Here is a 21531-nt window from a genome sequence, read left to right as displayed (position 1 = left end):
GAATGGAGGGAATTAACTACTTAATTTGTGAGGAATTTCAACTTGGCAAAATGAAAAAATACTGGAGATTGGCTACACAACAATGTGAATATGTTTAACATTACTGAACACTTAAAAACACTACTGTAAAAAAAAAAAAAAAACACTACTGTACATTAGAAATGGTTAAGATACTGAATTTTATGTTATGCACATTCTACCACAAATGAATTTTTTTTTTAAACTAAAAAAAAAAAAAGACCTTCACAATGGTGATTTCTAGTGCACTAGGCAGAAACTGTCCTCTATAGAGTGATAAAACAGCATTGATTTATCAAAATCTACATTTTCCTCTCACAAGATGAATACCAAAGCTCATTAGATATTAAATTCACAGTATCTCCTTGTGTGTCATACTGGTCAAAGGTATCAAGTTTTAATAAGAAATATGAGTTTCATCTCCTTTGGGTCATTTGTGTTCAAGAACTATCACAGTACATAGAGGATGCTAAAACATGTGTGCTGAGCGCTAGGGCCCATGAGTACGGCACTGAGGGAATAGAGACACCCCATCCCATGTACCCTGGTTAATTCCTTCCTATCCTGAGCCCTCTCCACTCCCCAAGTTTAAAGTCTTATCGAATGCACTGTGCGGACAGCAAACTTGAGATGTGTTTCCTGTGCATCTACTGTCCTTCAGTCTTCCAGCTGCCAGGGAACCAGAAACAAAACAAAGTCCATACCTTCACACAGCCCATTCTTGTGGGAGGAGATGACTCTGTGGTACAGTAACTAAATTTTATGCCAGCCAATGGAAAGCGTTAGAGATAAAAATGAAGGTGTATGGTGGGAAACCAAGGCCGAAGGCAGAAACCGGGCTGAAAAGAGGTGGGTGAGAGCACCTGCCAGACCAACACCAGCCCCTATCCTGTGAGGACACCTGAGAAAGTAAGCCTCGTGAGGGAACATGGAAGGGGAAAATGCAGGAGATTCCCTGACAACTCACTGCACGGTTGTGTGACGGTGCTGAAATAATCTGTGCTTTTTTCCTCCATTTCCTAATACTTCTGAAATAGCTACTACCGTGATTATTATTAAATTAAAAAAAATACCCTATGAAGTAAAAGAGTGAAGAGGTCTCTCTTTTTTCACAGGAAAGGAACTCTAAGATGCCAAGAGGACAACAGACGAGGACTCCAGGGCATTTGTTTTCCACCATCTTTGTCTGCACAAAGGCTCCCGAAGGTGACAAACAGCCAGGACTACACAGGCAGGAGGGATTCAGAAGAGCATCTTACAAACTCATGCCCTTCCTGTATTAGTTTTTCTCTGCTAGGGCTGAACAACCTGTGGGGCAGACAGCAAGCTGGCTGGGGTCCTGGAAAAGCTGCCATGCAGCTTAGAGACAGGCAAATATGGGGTTCTCAAAGACCCTTGAAGAAAACACTCACCAGGGGCAGCTGGAGGGCAGTCACCTGCTGTGCATCCCTCAAACTCGCTTCCTGAAGAAGGGAAGTGTCTTGCAGGACTGAAAGAGATCAGAAATGGATAGCTCATAAAATCCTGGGTCTCTTTTTTCACCTGTAGAAAGAGGATTACCAGATGATGCACATAAAAAGCACCCGCGGGACTTCCCTGGTGGCACAGTGGTTAAGAATCCGCCTGCCAATGCAGGGGACACGGGTTCGATCCCTGGTCCAGGAAGATCCCACATGCTGCGGGGCAACTAAGCCCGTGCACTGCAACTACTGAGCCTGCACCCTACAGCCCACAAGCCACAACTACTGAAGCCCGCGCACCTAGAGCCTGTGCTCCACAACAAGAGAAGCCACCACAAATCACAATGAAGAGTAGCCCCCACTCGCTGCAACTAGAGAAAGACCACGCGCAACAACAAAGACCTAACATAGCCAATGAATAAATAAATAATTTAAGTTAAAAAAAAAAAAAGCACTTGCAAAATAAGGATTTCTGTCACTTTGCTTTCAGACATGTCAGTGGGGGCAGTAACGGGGAATGCCTGGGGTCCAGTTGGCTCTGCCACCAACTAGCTATGTGACTCCCTGAAGGTCCAGGGACGTCAGCTGTATCATCCACAATACAAGGGAAATGAAGGTTAGAGGTCCATGGAGTAAAAGGGGTCAGTAAGAGCTGTTAGCAATTAAGATTACTGTGGGACTCCAGTGTCATATAAATTTATACATTTATAAGTTTATAAATTGCAAAGCTCTTTAAGAAAGACTATTATCTCTATCAGATGCTCCTGGAAGAGCACCCCCCACAGTGCCCAACCACCACCACTCAAAATGTGTACACACTGTAGTACTGGGATCATCTCACTCTCCCTTATCTTGGGCTCCCAAGGGCTTCTGCTACATTCTCATATGATTTCTCTCCCCTGACCAGCACATGCCCAGGCTTCTGCAAGAAGTGAGCCACATACCTGGCCCATGGTGCAGCCATGTCGAAATGAGCTGTGTTTCAAAAGGTAGCCCTTTCACAGGATAAGCTGCACTATCACCTCTCAGTTCGGAGAAAATCTGGGAGGTTACCCGCAGCTCATGATGTGAAATCAGTGTCAAAGCTAACATTAGAAGCCAGTGTTCCTCACCTCTCACACCTCCTGGGACATAAAGCACTCAGCCAACAGCAGGGGCAGGTGTGGCTATCTGGAATGACAGCCTGAGACAGGAGCCAGCTCAGACCAGCAGTGACACTTGGGTGGGGGTGTGTGAGGAGAATTCCCCACGGAAGGCAGCCTCATCACTCCACTGCCAGAAGCTCAGGCTAGGTGGGCATGGATTCGAGGAAGGCATGATTTAATCCTGCTCTCATACCTGCCACCTTCTGGGGTATAAAACACAGCCCTACCCTATCTTTCACCATGATAAATGAGCACATTGACGCTTTAAAGATTACCTTGGACAGCTTTCAGCCTCTAAACAAAATCTATATTTGGGGGGAAAGCTTCAAGATTAGGAACTATATGGCTTTTACTGGAAGTGCTTCCCCATGATAAAACACCTGAACGTTTAAGGTGGCAATAGCTAACTCTCATCATGCCTACTTTGTCCATTCATTATTGCTCAAGGAAATGGAAGCGTTGACCCTTTTGATCCAAAGCCCATCCATGGTAGCTGGATCATCTCAGAACTTCACCCGGAAGTGAGTAGGCTGCTACAGTTCCTGAAGCACCTCCTCCTCCTGAGGGTCCTGTCATGGCCATCATCAACCTGCATAACCCAGGCTGCTTGCACATGCATTGTTTATTTGGGCAAATGGTTGTTTCTCATGCCTGTGGTTATGGGCTGAATTGCATCCCTGCCAAATTCATATGTTGAAGTCCCAACCCCCAGTACCTCAGAATGGGACTAGATTTGGACATAGGGCTTTTCAAGAGATAATTAAGTTACAAAGAGGTAATTGGGGTGAGCCCTAATCCAATATGCCTGAGGCTCTTATAATAAGAGGAGATTAGGACACAGACACACAGAGGGAAGACCATGTGAGGAAACAGGGAGAAGATGGCTGTCTAGAAGCCAAGGAGAATCAGGTCTTAGGAGAAACCAACTCTGCTGATACCTTGATCTAGGACTTCCAGCTTTCAGAACCATGAGACAATAAATTTCTGTTGTTTAAGCTGCCCAGTCTGTGGGACTTTATTATGGCAGCCCAAACAAACTAGCACATCTGTCTTGACTTTTAACCAAGGAGAGGCTGGAGCGTTAATTTGATTTGTACAGAAATCAGTATAGTTTCACAAAGAAACTTTGTGAAACTTTATAGTTTCATAAAGAAATGTAATATGGGGGGCTTCCCTGGTGGCGCAGTGGTTGGGAGTCCGCCTGCCGATGCCACGGGTTCTTGCCCCGGTCCGGGAGGATCCCACGTGCCGCGGAGCGGCTGGGCCCGTGAGCCATGGCTGCTGAGCCTGCGCGTCCGGACCCTGTGCTCCGCGGCGGGAGAGGCCACAGCAGTGAGAGGCCCGCTTACCACAAAAATAAAAAAATAAAAAAATTAAAAAATTAAAAAAAAAAAAAAAAAAAAAAGAAATGTAATATGTAACTTTTAAAAACTGAAAACCTTATTACAATGACAAGGACAACTTCTGTGAATCATAAGAACGCATTCCTGGTCTCCTCATACTTTCTTTTTCCATCTATAACCATAGCACAACTGTAGCACAAGTCTGCCCAAACCCTCACACCCTACAGGTCACTTCCTTCAAACTGAGAGCACCACTTCTTTCCATGATGATTAATTACTTCAACTAGAAATCATGGGCAGGAATTCCCTGGTTGTCCAGTGGTTAGAACTCCATGATTCCACTGCAGGGGGTACGAGTTTGATCCCTGGTCAGGGAACTAAGATCCCGCATGCTGCATGGCACAGCAAAAAAAAAAAAAAATCAAAAAAAACCAAACAAACCATGGGCAGCTCAGGCCCCCTGTTCAGTATTTTATGGGTATCCAGGCATACCTCATTTTATTGTACTCTGCAGATATTACTTTTTTTAAAAACTGAAGGTTTGCGGCAACCTTGCATCAAACAAGCCTACTGGTAACATTTTCCCAAAAGAATTTGCTCACTTCATGTTTCTGTGTCACATTTTGGTAATTCTTATAACATCTCAAACTTTTCCATTATTGTATTTGTTACGGTGATCTGTGATCAGTGATCTTTAACGTTACTATTGTAATTGTTTTGGGGTGCCGTAAACCATGCCCGTATAAGACAACAAACTTAACTGATAAATGTTGTGTGTGTTCCAGTGGCTCCCACACTTCTCTCCCTCTCCTCGGGCCTCTCTATTCTGTGAGACACAACAATACTGAAATTAGGCCAATTAATAACCCTACAATAGCCTCTAAGTGTTCACATGAAAGGAAGAGCCGTATACCTCTCACTTTAAATCAAAAGACAGAAATAATTAAACGTAGTGAGGAAGGCACGTCAAAAGCTGAGACAGGCTGAAAGCCAAGCCTCTTGCACCAAACAGCCAAGCGGCAAATGCAAACAAAAAGTTATTGAAAGAAATTAAAAGTGCTACTCCAATGAACACACAAGAAAGCAAAACCGCCTTATCGCTGATATGGTGAAAGTTTTAGTGGTCTGGAGAGATCAAACCAGCCACAACCTTCCCTTAAGCGAAAACCTAATCCAGAACAAGGCCCTAGTTCTTTTCAACCTATTAAGGCTGAGAGAGGTGAGGAAGCTGAAAAAGAAAAGCTTGAAGCTAGCAGAGGTTGGTTCACGAGGTTTAAGGGAAAAAGCCGGTCTCCATAACCTAAAAGTCCAAGGTAAAGCAGCCGGTCATCCAGAAGATTTAGCCAAGATCATGAAATGAAGGTGGCTACACTGTACAACAGACTTTCAGTTTAGACAAAATAGCCTTATATTGGAAGAAGATGCCACCTATAGGGCTATCAGACCTAGAGAGAATGCAATGCCTGGCTTCAAAGCTTCCAAGGTCAGGCTGATTCTCTTGTTAGGTGCTAATGCATTTGGTGACTATAAGTTGGAACCAGTGCTCATTTACAATTCCAAAACTACTAAAACGTCCCTTAAGAGTTATGCTAAATCTACTCTGCCTGTGCTCTATAAATGGAACAAAGCCTGGATGACAGCACATCTGGTTACAACATGGTTTACTGAATACTTTAAGCCCACTGTTGAGATCTACTGCTCAGAAAAAAAGATTCCTTTCAAAATAGTACTGCTTTTTGACTAGTCACCCAAGAGCTCCCTGATGAGATGGATGAGATTAACACTGTTTTCATGCCTGCTAACATAACATCCATTCTGAAACCCACAGGTCAAAGAGCAGTTTCAAGTTTCAAGTCTTATCATTTAAGAAATACATTTCACATGGTAATAGGTGCCATACACAATGATTCTTCTGATGGATCTGGACAAAGTAAACGGAAAATCTCCTGGAAAGGATTCACCGTTCTAGATGCCAGTAAGAACATTCACGGGAACTCCCTGGCAGTCCACTGGTTAGGACTTGGTGCTTTCACTGCCGGGGCCCAGGTTCAATCTCTGGTTGGGGAACTAAGATCCCACAAGCTGCGCGGCACAGCCAGAAAAAAAAAGAACATTCATGGGAAGAGATCAAAATATCAACATTAACAGAAGTCTGAAAGAAGGTGATATCCATCCTCATGGATAACTTTGAGAGGTTCAAGACTTGAGTGGAGGAAGAAACTGTAGATGTGGTGGAAACAGCAAAGAGAACCAGAATTGGAAGTGGAGCTTGAAGATGTGACTGAATTGCGACAATCTCATGATAAAACTTGAATGGATGAGGAGTCGCTTCTTATGGACGAGAAAAGAAAGTGGTTTCTTGAGATGGAATCTACTCCTGGTGAAGATGCTGTGAAGACTACTGAAATGACAACAAAGGATTTAGAATATTATATGAACTTAGTTGATAAAGCAATGGCAGAGTTTGAGAGGACTGACTCCAATTTTAAAAGGAAAGACGTTCTGTGGGTAAAATGCTATGAAACAGCATTACGTGCTACAGAGAGATTGTTCGTGAAAGGAACGATTCAATGGATGAGGCAAACTTCATTGTGGTCTTATTTTAAGAAATTGCTGGTCACCCCAACCTTCAGCAACCACCAACCTGATCAGTCAGCAGCCATCAGCATGGGGGCAAGACCCTTCACCAGCAAAAACACTTCATCGTGCTGAAGGCTCATATGATAGTCCGCAACAAAATATTTTCAATTAAAGTATATACATTGATTTTTTAGACATAATGCTATTGGACACTTAATAGACTACAGTGTAAACACAAATCTTATATGTACTGGGAAACCAAAATTTCATGTGACTCACTTTATTGAGATTATCTCCACTGGACAGACCAGGAAACTGAGGCTTGCAGAGTTTAGAAGCATGCCCTGGGTCATACCTGGAGGATTCAAAGCCAAGTGTACCTGCTGCCAAAGCCACCTGACTGTGGCCATTGGTGCATTTTGTACAGATATTCAGACACGTCTAGCCAACATCCATGCTCCAAGTCCTGAAGATATCACCCTATCCCCTAGGAAGCATTTTTATATTTCTTTGCAATATTATAACAATCCTGAGAGCGGAAGTTGTTTGGCTGGGGAAAGAGCGGTTCACAGAGACAAGAGGACATGGCCACGCTCAGCTCCCCACACAGGCCCTATTGGGACGGCGACGGTGCCCAGCTGTCCCCAGACCAACAAAGCCCAGAGGTGCGCCCTCAAAGAGACAAGATGATGCAGCCTCAAAAACACCTACCCATAGTAGAGGTCCCTCTGGGCGGACCTGGCGCCCATGAAGAGGATACTCTCATGAGATTCTGACTGAATTGCTCTAGGGAAGAACCAGATGCTGAAAATGGTTCCAGGCTACTTAGGGGGAAGGAGAGAACTAAAAATGTCAAGAGCTACTTCCAAGTGCACAGGACTAGGTACAAACACCGCTTCCCCACTCCCTTGGGCTCCCTACCTGGGTCCCCGCTGAGCTGGCCCGAGAGTCTGCTTGGAAGCCCGGGGCCCTGAGCCAGGGCCATGGGCTGGGTGTCCTGGCTCTTTGCAAGGTCACTCTGGGGTTCTGCTGGCAGCCGCTCCTGCTCCTGGTCTGGAGGGCTGTCCCCATCGTCAATCACCACGGGGTCTTCACAGTGCTTGAGCTGCAATCCCAGAGAGGGCTTTTCAGAGCTCGGTGGAGAGGTCCCTGGCCAGATGAGGACCAGCAACTGTCCCAGGGACTGGACAAACCCCTCCCTCCCTGGGCCTGCTGACTGTTGACTCTACCACTAGAAGCTCAGTCCCAGCCTTGTACAGGGCTATAAAGTGCGGGGGCGGGGGTAACATAACCATGCCACCAATTAGGGCCTTTAGGGAATGGAATCTGCTTTTTTAGGAAACCAAACTTCAATGTGGGCATAACCGAAGCACATAGCTCTAGATGGAATTCCTCATCCCTGGCCAGGGGACGCGTGACCCCACCAAACCATCAAAGCACAAGGTGGCCCCCCTTTCCACACCTGCTGCCCAGCCCCACTCTCTCCCTCTCCCTTCCCATCCTCCCAGCCAGCCCAGCCCAGCCCCCTCTGCTCACCCATTGCCAGGGTCTCCCCGGCTCTCGTTCCAGTGCCTCCACAGCAGCCACAGCCTGATCGCCACTCTCAGGTTCCTGGGCCCGCACCCAGCCCTGGATCTCCCGGGGCAGGATGGCCAGAAACTGCTCCAGCACCAGCAGCTCCAGAATTTGCTCCTTGGTGTGCCTTTCAGGCCGCAGCCAGCCCCGGCACAGGTCCCAGAGGCGGTGCAGGGCCTCCCTGGGGCCCGCCGCCTCCTGGTAGCAGAAACGTCGGAAGAGGCGGCGGGAGGACTCGGGGCTGGGAAGCTCACCCTGGGGGCTAGGGTTCTCTCCCGGTGGGCTCCTCATTTTCCTGGGCTCCTCACTTTCCTTCGGAGCCAAGACTCGGGGGCACAGGGCTGTGGGCATGATGGGATTTGATGGGGGTCAGCAGCAGAAGACGACCCTATTTCCAAACAGAAATCACTGGCTTCAATGTTCTGGTCTCCTGCAGTAGTTTTTTGGGGGTGGTGATGGGAAAAGTGAAAAAGCCCACAGAGACCAGCCCTTGGGAGAAGCCCTGGGACATGTGAGAAGTGTCAGTGTGGATGATCCTTAAACAAAGGGAGAGAAGGAATGACCCCATTCCCAAAAGCATCATTTGGTGATTCCCCTAACTGGGTGACTGGACAAACAAGGCAGGGAGTCCAGGAGAAAATCAGTGGCATTTCAACGTGGCACTGGCGTTCCAAGCATCCCAGGAGACCAACAGGGCCGCATGCAGGAGAGAGATGTAATTAACGCTCTGTGGTACCTTCAGTGTCCAGATCCTCCTGGAAAGGACCTGAAATGGACGAGCTGAGAAGGCCGCTATCTTGAGGCTTCAGAGCCAAAGTCACCGTCCTTGCCCTTCAGACCTTTACAAAATGAGCTAGAAGGACAAAGACAGACATGCACAGGAAAAGTCTTCAAAGCTGATCCAGGAAATTCATCCTGCTGGTGGCTAGGGCTGACGATCAGTGCTAGACCACCACAGACTGAGAATCGGCCTTGCTCAGTGGAATATGCACTGGGAAGCAGGGAATAAAGCAGACAGCCTAGAAGATCCCCAGACAAGAGATGGAGAAAGTCAAAAGAGGCAGCCACATCCTGAGTTTCCTACAGAAAAATAACATTATGTATTTAAAAACATCAGTGCTTTCAGATGAACCTCCACCCAACTCACTAAAGTCTGAATAGTAAACTTCAGCGTATACTTAACGATGTCTGGACCTTCCACCTGGCCTCCACCCATCTTGCCTTCTCTTCAAACCACAATGAAGAAAACCACACACACCTCACAGACCTTTCTCAGGCAGAACAGAGGTTGGGCACTCATGGTACAGCCTCCATATCTGTAGGGTGGGGCTCAGGGGCCCCTCCACCTCCCCAGTGAACACATACAGAGCGACATCAGAGAGTAGCGGCCACTACTCAAAACTATGGGACCCAGGGAAAATGAATGGCACATGGAGTCGCACACAGTCCCCCACCACCACCATAAGGCCTCTGAGATCCTTGGACACGGTCACTTGCCCTCCTCACCAAGTTTATGAGGCTCCCCAGCACGCCAGCACCTTAATCTTAACAGCTCAGTGCCCCCACCCCCCAAGGGTTCCATGCAAAACGCAGGCCTCGTTCCCATTTCACTGGAAGACAAGTGTTCTTCACAGAAGAACAACAAGGCCACTGAATGGCAATCCAAAAAACCCAAATCTCTATAGCTCTTTGCTTTCCAACATAAAAACAAATACAGACTGGCATAAAAGGACTTTGAGGATATCTGGCTGGACACGCTACAGCTTGCCCCGCCTCCGGATTTCCTCCAGTGTCTGCTCCTGCATCTGACACCCAATCTCAGCCTTACTCACTTGCCACGTTCCATGAACTCAGCCATCACACACCTGCAGGGCCTCTAGGTTCCGCAGGTCTGCACCCAACCTGTGCCCCACCCTCAGTCAGTACTCAGATACCCGCTCTCGGGCATCTGGCTCTAGGCTCTGCCCATCATCCCTAACCAGACAGCCGTGTTCCTGTCACCCTAGCACCTGGCACATAGGAGTCTCAGAACTGATGTGTGATGAATGAATTAACGTTGGTCCCAAGAGGATCCCACAGGGGGGCGGGGCATGCTTAAAGAAGCTCTAGGCGGAGGAACAGAGCTGGATCAGCAGAAAGAGGAGGGGATGGGCATTTTATGCCAGGAAAAAGGGCAAGCCTTTCCTCGCTCCAGATCTCTCTTCCTTTTCCCTCTCTCCCTTTCCCTCCCTACACATACACACACCCACCTCCACTTTACCCAGTTCCCGGCTCCTCACCTCACAGCCTGGAACTCCTTCCCTGCGTCTAACTCAAATCCCTCCTGCGGCGGAAGTCTGCGGCAGCAGCTCCTCATCCTTCCAGCCCGGTCCCCCGGGTGTGCTTCCTGAGGCGGGTTCCCTGCAGAGGCCACTCCGTCCCTGGCTAGCCGAGCCCCCGTCTCCTGCTCATCCAGAAAACCACGGCTCCGCTTAGGAGGGAAGAAATGATAGCAAATGGAGGCGCCTGAAAAACAACATTTGTGTTGTCTTATCCCCCTCCCCGGAGACTCACCGCACGGCTCCTGGAAGCGAGGCAGGGCGCGCGGGCCACAGAAGCCTGGGCCGCCTGGGCCGCACTCACCGCCGCGCCGCGTCCCAGTTGGCGGGCCGTGCAGGCCTGACCGCCTCCGGAGCCCGCCGGACGCGGAGGAAAGGAAAGGCCGAAGCCCTCCGGCTCCCTCCCCTGGGACACTTCCTGCTCCGCTCTAGGACCGGGGAGGTCTCCGCATCTCAGTGGTTCGCTCCTCCGCCCCCCGGCCGAGGTGTGCGCTGGGGGTGACATCCGACACCCCCGGCCCGGCCCGGCCGGCGCGCCCCGCCCTGCCACGCCCCGCTCCGCTCCGCTGGCGACCCGGCCTAGGAGCTTGGCCGGGGGCTTTGTGGGTCAACCACACCGCCTCTGCCCTGCCTCCCCGCGGGCTCGCGCGGGGGGCGCGCGTCGAGGCGGGGCGGGAGGCCGGGTCGTCGAAGGCTCAGCTAGGACCGCGCCTGGAGGCGGGTGGCAGAGCGGGGGGGTGCAGAGAACACGGTCAGCAGGAGGGCTCGCGCGGGTGCGCCCTGCCGTGGAGAGCCGCCGGTGTGGGAAGGTTGGCCTGGGCGCTCCTCTCTTCGCTGTTCTACCCCTTCGGACTCCCACACGGGCTTGGGGACGCCCGGAAGGGACGATCCTGGAGCCGAGGCTGAATGCTGGAATTGGGAGGGGGAGCGGAGGAAGAAGGCTGCCGCGCACAGTGGGCCGCTACATTTCAGAATCCCGGTGTGACCGCCCCGCACCCCGCGCCCTGGCAGGTCCAACCCCCTTCCAGCCAAAACCCCTCCTCTAGGTCCGGCCCGCGGCCGCTGAAGAGACGAGGACTGGAGAAAGTAAGAGTCACCTCCCCGATTCGTCATCTATCGGATGCCCAAGGTTTAAGCTCCGGCTTTTGGGGGGTTTGTGGACTTTCACAGCGGCCCTTACACATCCCTTCTGAGCATCAGGACAGCTCTGGGGAGTGCGTAGAGGGACTTTGGTCAATCCCGGCCCCCAGTGGGTGGTCGGAGTGCTTATTGCTCCCTTAAAGTGTAGGGTGTAGCTAGCTGTTCACACTGAGGCCCAGGGACAGGTTAAGGGACTTTGACTTGAGGTCGAGGGGCCGTGAGGGGCAAGAAGAATTAGGGCCTCTGGACCTCTAGATAGGGCTCCTTGCCACTGCCCTATGCTGAACATAGCTCAAAGGCTCAGAGGGGTCTTCCTGGGGTCATCCTTAATCTTCCAGGTTCTTGGGTTTGGGAGCAAGCATGTATCGGGTCCCTGAGCAGGCCTGATTCCCACCAACCCTTCTCTTTCTTCATCTGCCTGGCACTGAAGTTGGACTCCCCCACGGAAGAAGGCAGAGAAGTGTCTACATCTACTAGAGGTGATACACTACTGCAGATAAATGATTTTTCTCAGATCAAGTAGGACAATACCAGTTCCCTGAAAGAAAGTGGCCTGGTTGAGCAGGTGGGAGAGAGGTGGATGGACTGAGGACCGGGATTTCTTAGCAGTGTTGCTTTTCCTTATTCCTTGGACTTGGGAGCCTTTTGTTTCTTCCTCTCAATTATGAAAAATCACTCCTGAGTAGGGGAGTTACTGGGAGCCACCGTTTGCCGTATGCTTGGATTCTGTGACTTTTGCAGGAGATGGATCAAAGCAAAGGAGTAACGCTCATTTTTGTGTAAAGTGATTGTTCCCCCAAATAGAGCCAGATGCCGGCAGGGCCACCCAGAGCTCTTACCTGGAACCTGCAGATACAAGTGGGAACCACCCCCTTCAGACTTAACTCGACTCCGCGTTAACAGGATTCACGTGCTCCCCCTTCTCAGGAACACCAGCCAGGCACCATGGCCTGGAGGAGAAGCTGGGGAAGAGCCAAGGATTCGCCAAGGCAGGTCCGACTAAGGTACTTTGGCAAATAGCGCAACCTGCTCTAAAAGTCCAGATCCTCTGCCTGGGTTCCCAGCCCTGTGACTGGGCAGGGAACTACCTGTTGAGTGTTGGTAATTTGTACTCACAGTTCTGCCCACTGCAGTTCGAAAGCAGATAAAATGCAGGGCCCAGAAATTCCTAGCGCACAGCATCAGATCAATCCTCCCTGCCATGTCCAGTTCCTTCCCCTGACCTGACATCTCCCTGTACACTGTTATCTCTTCGAAGCTTTGTGTTTATTCTGCGTTTCGCTTAGCACAGGGGTTATGAGTCAGAGCACCTGGGTTAAAACCTGCCTCATCAATTCCTAACCAGGTGATCTCAGGTATACTTAACCTTTCTGTGCCTCAGTTTCCTCATCCAGAAAAAAGGATGATGCTGTCTACCTCGTTAAATGCGCGGGGCCATTAGATCGTTCAACAAATGTGTACTGAGTACCTACTAGGCGTTCATTATACTAGGCTCCATTCCAGGTTCTCAGGGTGCATCTGTGAACACAATTGGCTGAGGGGATGGCTGAGAGGGGCAGGGTGGGCAGTTAGCAAAATCAATAACATGATCTGCTATGTTTGATCCATGCTGCAGAGGAAGAAGAAAATGGAGCAGCATCAGGGAACAGGGGTGCTGGGGATGAGCTGGTGACAGTCACAGTATTAAAGAAGAGGTCAGGACAGGTTCCACTGTGATTGTGACATCTGAGATGAGGGAGTTGATCAAGCCCAAGCCTGGGTGAGATCAGGGTCCCAGGTAGAAGCCACCATGAGAGCAAAGGCCCTAAAGTTGTGGAAGCACAGTGAGGCAGCCAGTGAGCAAGTACAGTAGGGTGTCAACTCAGGGTGGAAGTGGGGAGGCAACTGGAGGCCATGGGAAGGAGTTTTCCTTGACACGAGATGGGATTGTGACAGATACCACTAGTGAAGCAACAGAAAGAGAACCCTGAATGTCAATGCTGCTCAAGGACCATCGAGCCATCTCACACTTAATGTATACATTTCATTTGGTTTATATTATGTTGCTGATTGTGTATATTTTTATGAAAGGCTTGCTGTGTGCCACCATTTGTTTCAACCTTGGGGAGACCACAGTGGACAGAAGATCCTGGCTTTTAGAAGCTGGAAAGGGGAAACAGATGGTAGATGGCATGAAAAAAATAAAGCAGGCTAAGAAGGATCCTGCTGGGGCGGTCAGGTAGGACCTTCATGAGAAGGTAACATTTGAGGAGAGAGCAGGTGGAGGGCAAACTGAACAGAGGTGTGCGGAAAGGACATTGCAGCAGAGGGAACAGCATGTGCAAAGGCCATAAAGCAGGAGGCTTGTCCCCCCGCCCCGGAGAAATGGGAGGCTGGAATGGAGTGACTCTGGATTTTACACTTAAGAGGGTTTCAAGTGAGGGCATGGCCTGATGGGACTTTGATTTTACGTGATCACTGTGCAGAACAGACTGGAGCTGGTTGGAGGAGGCAGAGGCCATGTTGGAAGCAGCCACAGAAATGCAGGCAGCACATGGTCCATTCCAGAGTCAGCTGGTGAACGGTGGTGATTTCCCCCATGGTGTGCTGCTGGGTGTCAAAGGAGTGAGAAACGGCTGTAGTTTTGGCCCCAGTTGGGTGATTGCAGGGTCTGCCTAGGAGACTGCAAAGCAGGTTTCTGGGAAGGAGTTAGGAGACAAAGATGTGTTTTGGACTTGCTGCGTCTAAAATGCTCAAAAGACAAGTCGTTATGACTGTCCAGGGAGAAAGCCAAGGCTGGAGGTGGAAATCTGTTGTCCCAGCTCGGAGCAGGAATTGAGACCCTGGGATGGACAAGTGCAGGTTGAGAAGCTGCCTTGCAGAGGGTGGATCCTGCCACACCAGCTCTGGAGACTAGGAAGAGAGGAGGGAGATCCAGAGGGGGAGGAGAAGAAGAAAGGGGGAAGGGGGGAAAGGGGAAGGAGAAGGAGGAGCCACCATGAGCTGGAGAGAAATCTGGGCAGTGCCGAGCCTTGGGATCCCAGGCAGGCAAATGTGTTTCAAGAAAGAGGGATATTCCGTGAAGATAAGTGCTGCTGGAAGAACAAATTAGATGAAAAACACCGATAAGAATACTGACCCTAGTATCTGGTATAGAGGGCCCCTGAGCAGAGCAGAGGTGGTAGAGCTGCTGGGATGGAGTAGTTTGGAGAGAGAAAGGAGGTGAGGGAGTGGAGACAGTTGCGCAAGAAAAAGTGGCAGTTCCCAAGGGAGCATGGGTCCCATCTTAAGGATGGGAGAATTACAGTGTGTGGCTTAAAAGAAGGAGGGGCTGGGCAGGAGCTAAGGGGAGCAGTGAAGGGAGAGGAGAAGGCAAAGTGACCTCTGGGCCCTGAGGCTGACGGGGAGCAGGTGAATGGAAGTCCATGGTGGACTTCTGAATACTCAGACACTTTGGCAAAATAAGAAACAGGGTGTGATGATGTATTTTATGCATCAACTTGGCAAGGTCAGTGTGCCCAGGTATTTGATAAACACTAATCTAGATTTGCTGTGAAGATATTTTTTTAGATGAGATTAGCATTTAAATCAGTAGACTTTGGGGCATCCCTTGTGGCTCAGTGGTTAAGATTCTGCCTGCCAATGCAGGGGACGTGGGTTCAAGCCCTGGCCTGGGAAGATCCCACGTGCCACAGAGCAGCTAAGCTCGTGCGCCATAACTACTGAGCCTGAGCTCTAGAACCCATGAGCCACAACTACTGAGCCCACGTGCCACAACTGCTGAAGCCCACGTGTCTAGAGCCCGTGCTCCGCAACAAGAGAAGCCACCGCAATGAGAAGCCCGTGCACCGTAACGAAGAGTAGCCCCCACTCGCCGCAACTAGAGAAAGCCCGTGTGCAGCAACGAAGACCCAATGCAGCCAAAAATAAATAAATAAATTTATAAATAAATAAATTTTAAAATAAATAAATGAGTAGACTTTTAAGTAAAGCAGATTATCCTCCATAATGTTGGTGGGCCTCAACCAATCAGTCTTTAAGGGTAAAGACAGGTTTACACACACACACACACACACATCCTATTGGTCTTGTTTTCGTGGAGAACCCTGACTGATCCACGGGGCCCTTGGCTAACAGTGAGGAGCATGAGATGGTAGAGGTGTGAGAGCAGGAAGGAGAAGACATGACACGCTCACCTTGCAGAGTGGAAAGTGAATGGGCTGTAGGAAAGGAAACCATAAATTATGCCAAACGTGGAAAGTCAACTGTGCACCATGAAGTACCATGTGTAGCTTTCCTAAAACCTAGTATCTACATACGGAAGGGCAGCAATTACATCTTCCCCCGGAGAGGAGGTCATCATTCCACAGAATATGCTTGTGGACCGATGACAAATACAGATGTATAAGATGTGCCACCTCGCCGTATGGTTCCTGGACCAGCCACATCTGCCTTACCTGGGAGCTCATTAGAAATAGAACCCTCAGGCCCCAAACACAGCCTGCATGGTTAGCCAGATACAGGGGGACTCTCTAGCTCTTTGAAGTTTTGGGGGTTTTTGCCACGCCTCTTAGCATGTGGGATCTTAGTTCCCCGACCAGGAATCAAACCTACGCCCCCTGCAGTGGAAGCGGGGAGTCTTAACTACTGGACCGCCAGGGACGTCCAAGCTCTTTGCAGTTTGAGAAGCTCTGTTGTAAAGGGGTCAGCATGGTTCTGGGCATAGTAGATGCTCAATAAACTGTAGCTTAGACTAGCAGTTCTAAGACTAATAGTGCTGAATATTACTGTGAATTATTCACAGGCTTCCAGGAAGCAAGGACAGCAGGGCTCTGACCTGGTCCCCAATATCTAGCAGAGGCTATGGCTGGTAAAAAGGGCTCAGTGAGAATCTGTTGAGTGAAGGAATTTGGCTTAATTAATTTTCTCGCAATACAGGCCTCCCAGCTGTCACATGAAGGCTGCTCATCTATTTTCATATTTTGTTTTGTTCCTTTTGCTGAAGTCAAAAAGACTTTGAGAACTACACAAAGGCCAACATAACCAACTACTTAAGGGCTCCAATGAAAGCACCTAAAATGACCCACTTGTTCCCTGGAAAAAGGTGCCATCCCTTTCCTCAAAGTCACATGTGGATGCTGTGGTCAAAGAAACAAAGCCAAAACACCAAACATCAGTTTGGGGGGCTGTTCATGAGCATTGGGGTGTTAATACTGACTCATCCAGACCACCAGGGACCAGCCTGTAGCTTGGCAAATTCAGTTAACTGAAACAACCAGATTTATTGTACTGGTGCCATGAGGGAGGGGGCGTAGAGGATGCTGGAGTGAGGCTTGATAAAGGAAGAAGGAAAGTGTCTTCTTCAGGTCTGTTTGCAGCTGAAGGTTGGAGGAGGAGGACGGTGCCAGGGAAGTGGGGTCACTTCTGCTTTGCATGCTATTTAGAGGTGGGCTCAGGAGGGGTGGGGTTAACTGAGGGTCAGGGGTTGTCAGGAGGTGAGGGTAACTTAGCCCTGGAGTCAGAGATGAGTGTAGCAAGCAGATCTGGGGTGTCAGTGGAAAGAAAATAAGAGTCACTCCAAGACGGGTGCATTGTGGCATTTCACAGCTGCTACAAAACCTTACGGAAGGCACGTTTCCTGTGGACACAAAGCTGCTTTACTGTGTGTCTTCTTTCCTGCCTGTTCTTTTCTCTCTCCTCACTGATTTTCACGGTTTTGCCCCTGGACAGGCTTTGACTCTTCTAGGAGGGAAACAACCCTGGCCATTCAAGTTACTTAGATTCTAGGAGGCAGTGGGTAAGTTTCTCCACTCATGATAGGATGGTACAATACCTGATTCACATGGATCAAACAAAATTTTTTACATAAGTACCCCAGCGCAGAGCCAGAGATACTTAACAAGTACTTATGCATAATAGTCCCCTTTTCCTCCTCAATTAGCTCCTCCTCAATTAGCTAAACTTTTTTGTGTTCGGCACCTCCTATTACAGTGTATCTCAGTTTGCTTTTCTGCTATTGAACACCTGGATGGCAACACATATTTTTGCTCTAGATACAAAGAATTCTGAATTACTCCTTGTTCCTCAAACACTCCAAGTACTTACACTGAATCTTTTAAACTTAGCATGATCTATTTCAGGAATTTCTTGACCCTAACTACTGGCTCTCCCAATTTTGCCAGTCTCCCTTCAGCCCCATTCCCTCAAGCTCAGTTTACTTCATGTGCAGATAGGGATGGCAGTGAGGATCCTGTAATGGGTAGAAATGTGTCCCACAGCATGGTATATCTAAGTCCTAATCGCTTATTACTGTGAAATTAACCTTATTTGGAAATAGGGTCTTTGCAGTTGTGAACAAGTTAAAACAAGGTCATACTGAATTAGAGTGAGCCCCAAATCTGATGATGGGTGTCCTTATAAGTAGGCCATGTGAAGATAGACACACAGGATGAAGGCCATGTGACAACAAAGCCAGAGATGGGAGTGGTAGGTCTACAAGGCCAGGAACACCATGGATTGCTCATAATCCCCAGCAGCTAGGAGAAGGCAAGGAAGGATTCTTCCATAGAGCATGGTCTTACTGATGCCTAGTTTTCACATTCTAGCCTCTAGAACTATGAGGGAATAAATTCCTGTTGTTTCATGTTAACCCGTTTGTGCAATTTGTTATGGCAGCCCTAAGAAACTAACACAAGTCTGGATACACCCACCCACACACACCCACCTTAGGAAACTTGTTGCAGTCTTACTTCTCTGCTTATTTTATTATTATTTCCAGTTTCTTGTTCCTAGTCTCTTACAGATAAATTTGAGACCATTCAATGAAACATGAAAGTTGTCACCTTCAGCTTTTCCCTGCCTGTTATCTCCCAGATCTAACTGGTTAAAATAGACAAAGTCCCCCATCCATCTTCTCTTTGGCATTCTGGTTGTCTTTGTTGAAGTCATCTCCCTGGAATATTGAGATAATTGCCAACAGATCTGCTGTCCTAATCTCTCTCTTCTTTGAGTTAATTTAATTTAGCATTTACTGGGTATCCACTCAGAGCAGCCCAGCTCAAGGGTGAGAAAGTGGGGCTTATTCTGGAAGAGACGGGAAAATCTCACTGGCACAACATGAAGATGAAATAAGTGAACGAATGACCGTGACGCAAAGAGGCAAAACACTTGCTATGTGGAGGGAGCTGTGTGACAAACCTGCAGATGAGGTAAGAGGTCCTCATACACCAGGCTAAAGAACTTGGATTTCACTCCGTATGCTTTTTTGCCTGCAGCCCAGAGAAAGACGCACAAATCATGACTCACTCTGATAATTTCTGCTTTACTCTATTCTGCAGGAAAAGGGCTGGGCTGTTGTTGGCCGATTCTCTCCTCAGCCCAACCGTAATCAGGTTTCCCTGATCATTTTTCAACTAGACCTGACTTTTGGGCTTCCATTCTTGTTCTGCATTGTCCAGTTTTAGCAAGAATCCTGCTAAGTCAGTTTAACCAGAAGTCCCCACCCTAGAGATTTCTGATTACCCTTGAGATCCTGATCAGGTTCCTCATCCCCCCACCATCCCTCAGGTGATATCAGATCACCCTGGCCTACCTTCAGCAAGAATCCCCTCAGGTGAGGTCACTTTAGCCTGAATGCCCCTTTACCCCTAATGTTTCCCCTTAGTAATATTCTATCCACTGAACTCTCCCACACTGCTCCTTGGCTATGAATTCCCACTTTTCCTTGTTGTATTTGGAGTTGAGCCCAATCACTCTCCCCCATTGCAAAACCCTGTTTTCAGTGGTCCATGCACCTATCCCAATAGTCCCCTGAATAAAGATTGCCTTGAGGCAGGAGATAGATGGGCTCCAGGCTAGACATTTACAACTGGCCTCCTGTTCACACTTCCTGGGGTGAGAAGAAGATGGGCTCCAGGCCAGACATTCATTACCAGCCCCCTGTTTACATTTCCTGAAGCAAGAGACAAACGGGCTCCAGGACTACATATTTATGACCGGACTCCTGTCTATATTTCAAGATCTGCACCTCGATATAAAAACCAGCAAGAGAAATAGGGTAAATAACCAGACATTTGACATTTTTATGGCAGGGACAGGGAGGGGCTAAACCTTGTTAAAAGATCAAGAGGTCATACATTTCTCCATCCTTGGGGCAAGGGAAACATCGCACATGCGCAGAAAGGCTCCTTGCGGGTCAAAAAGGAGGGGGCACCACCCCATAATATGTGATGCTAAGGCCGTCCCATAGGCCTCTGGGCTGGAATCCATCTTGGAAAAAAGTTGTGCACGCGTGTTGGGGAGGGTCCTAAGGCAGGTCAGGTGTGGAAAAAGAAACCAGATAATTGGTCAAAGGTAAACAAAGACCCGGAAGAACTGCCCTATATAAATGACCTAACCGCCTCTTAACTGCACTCCTCCTCATTAGGCAGGATGCCCACACCCTTTCTCTCGGGGTGTGCATCTCTGCCTTGCTTCTGTCTTAACTAAACACACTTTCTCTGTTTGCTCTCCCACTTGTTGTTGTGCTATGTCTCTAATAATAAACTTTGTACCTGTTTTTACAGTTTTTGCCTCCGTGAGAAATGCATTTTTCACTGGAGGCAAGAGCCAGGGGGTGTGGTAGCTAGGATTCCTGGTTTTCATCCAGGCTACCCAGGTTCAATTCTTGGGCAGGGAATTAAGATCTCGCTTCACGCCACCAGTCACCGCTGCCTCCCCAAGATCAGCCTTATTGTGCTTTAACTAGTGTCATGAATAATTTTTCTGTAACACTATCATAAGCTGTTATGGGTCTTTTAACAAAATGGAGTGTTGATGAATGGTTCTCATTAGGCTAAGGGGATCTTGACAGGTACTAGAGTTCAGTTAGTATTTTGGGGAAACCCAGGAGAGAGATGTGTGGGCTGCTGGCTTACTGACTTGACAAGAAAGTAGACAGTTAATAGTGAGTACAGGAATTGAAGGCTGGAAAGTCGGCTGCCCCATAACTGTGATTGAATCCAGTCGCTGAAGGGGGCTCTTGTATGTCTCAGTCACCATTAGGTTGTGGAAAGACATCGCCAGGTAAGAATTCTCTCCCAGATCTGTGGAATGTCTGGGAACCAAAACCTCTTGGTTTGTAATAGCTTGCTGAGAAAAGGCATCCTAAAGCCTGTGTTGTGGGCTTTGGAAATGAGAAAGGTCTGGCTCCTAAACCTCATCCTGAATGGTAAGAGCCAGAATTCTGAACTGTAAGGTGGGCCCTGGGTCTGGCTCACGCTGGTAGCCTTCCTAGGGACTCCCCAGCTCTGCCATGAGGAAGGCTAATGGGACTTAACAAATGAGACAGATGTACCATCTAAAACCAACTTGATGTGAACATAGCTATCTTCCCTGTGGCTTGGATGATGTAGATTTCCCACTTTAAGAATAGATCATGTAAATGTTACTTTGTCTTCCTATTTTCTTTCTTTACATTATCTCTTCTAGTTGAAAGGTTATCATCTACTTCTATCCTTAGCCTCACTTCCAAAAACATCTGCCTTTATCCCCCACACAACTACTTGGTATAATTTCTTTAAAAAGGTTGTTTGTTTGTTTTTGTAAGAAAACTTCCGTGGTTTTATTGTAACATGAGGCATTGAAACAACTGAACAAATCAGTACGTCTGGGCAGTGAGGCAGCAGCTTTCTCCTTCACTTCTTTGGGTTACTAAAACAACTTGTCAGTAGATTAAAAAAAAAAAAGACAACCTTTTGCATTAATTTGGGTTTCCAAGTCATGCGCTGGTACAGCACAAACTCCTCCTGTCAGATGCAACTAGTCTAGCGTCCAAACATCACACACAATACCTCAGTAGCAGCGGGCGTACTGCGCTCACTCCCACCGTGGCCCTGCCCATTTGTGTATGATATTCGGAGCACCTGGAGAAGTGTGAATAGTATCGGGAAGAGGAGGGAGGAGGAAACAGCATGAGTGCCTGGCTGGGAGAGCG

General features: G+C 48.5%; 1 protein-coding gene across 4 annotated transcripts in view; it reads right to left on the bottom strand.

Moving 5' to 3' along the window:
- Window positions 1-10923, bottom strand: part of ZNF496 (zinc finger protein 496) — a 37469-nt gene extending 26546 nt beyond the window's left edge. Inside the window, exons 1-6 of one of the 4 annotated variants that reach the window (XM_024754954.1) lie at window positions 10744-10923; window positions 10401-10626; window positions 8858-8974; window positions 8083-8509; window positions 7468-7651; window positions 1431-1507 (exon numbers count right to left, since the gene is read on the bottom strand). In XM_024754954.1, the coding sequence (XP_024610722.1) occupies window positions 1431-1507; window positions 7468-7651; window positions 8083-8472 (651 nt within the window). In that variant the 5' untranslated portion in view covers window positions 8473-8509; window positions 8858-8974; window positions 10401-10626; window positions 10744-10923. Of the gene's footprint in view, window positions 1-1430; window positions 1508-7467; window positions 7652-8082; window positions 8510-8857; window positions 8975-10400; window positions 10627-10674 lie in introns of all 4 variants that reach the window. The other 3 variants (XM_024754972.1, XM_024754961.1, XM_024754979.1) reach the window with 3 other exon arrangements.
- Window positions 10924-21531: the final 10608 nt, after the last annotated feature.

This window comes from Neophocaena asiaeorientalis, unplaced genomic scaffold, assembly GCF_003031525.2.
Source record: "Neophocaena asiaeorientalis asiaeorientalis breed wild unplaced genomic scaffold, Neophocaena_asiaeorientalis_V1.1 scaffold1324, whole genome shotgun sequence".
Lineage (NCBI taxonomy): Eukaryota > Metazoa > Chordata > Mammalia > Artiodactyla > Phocoenidae > Neophocaena > Neophocaena asiaeorientalis.
Note: the sequence above shows the minus strand (reverse complement) of the source record. Positions and strands in the feature narration are given on the sequence as shown.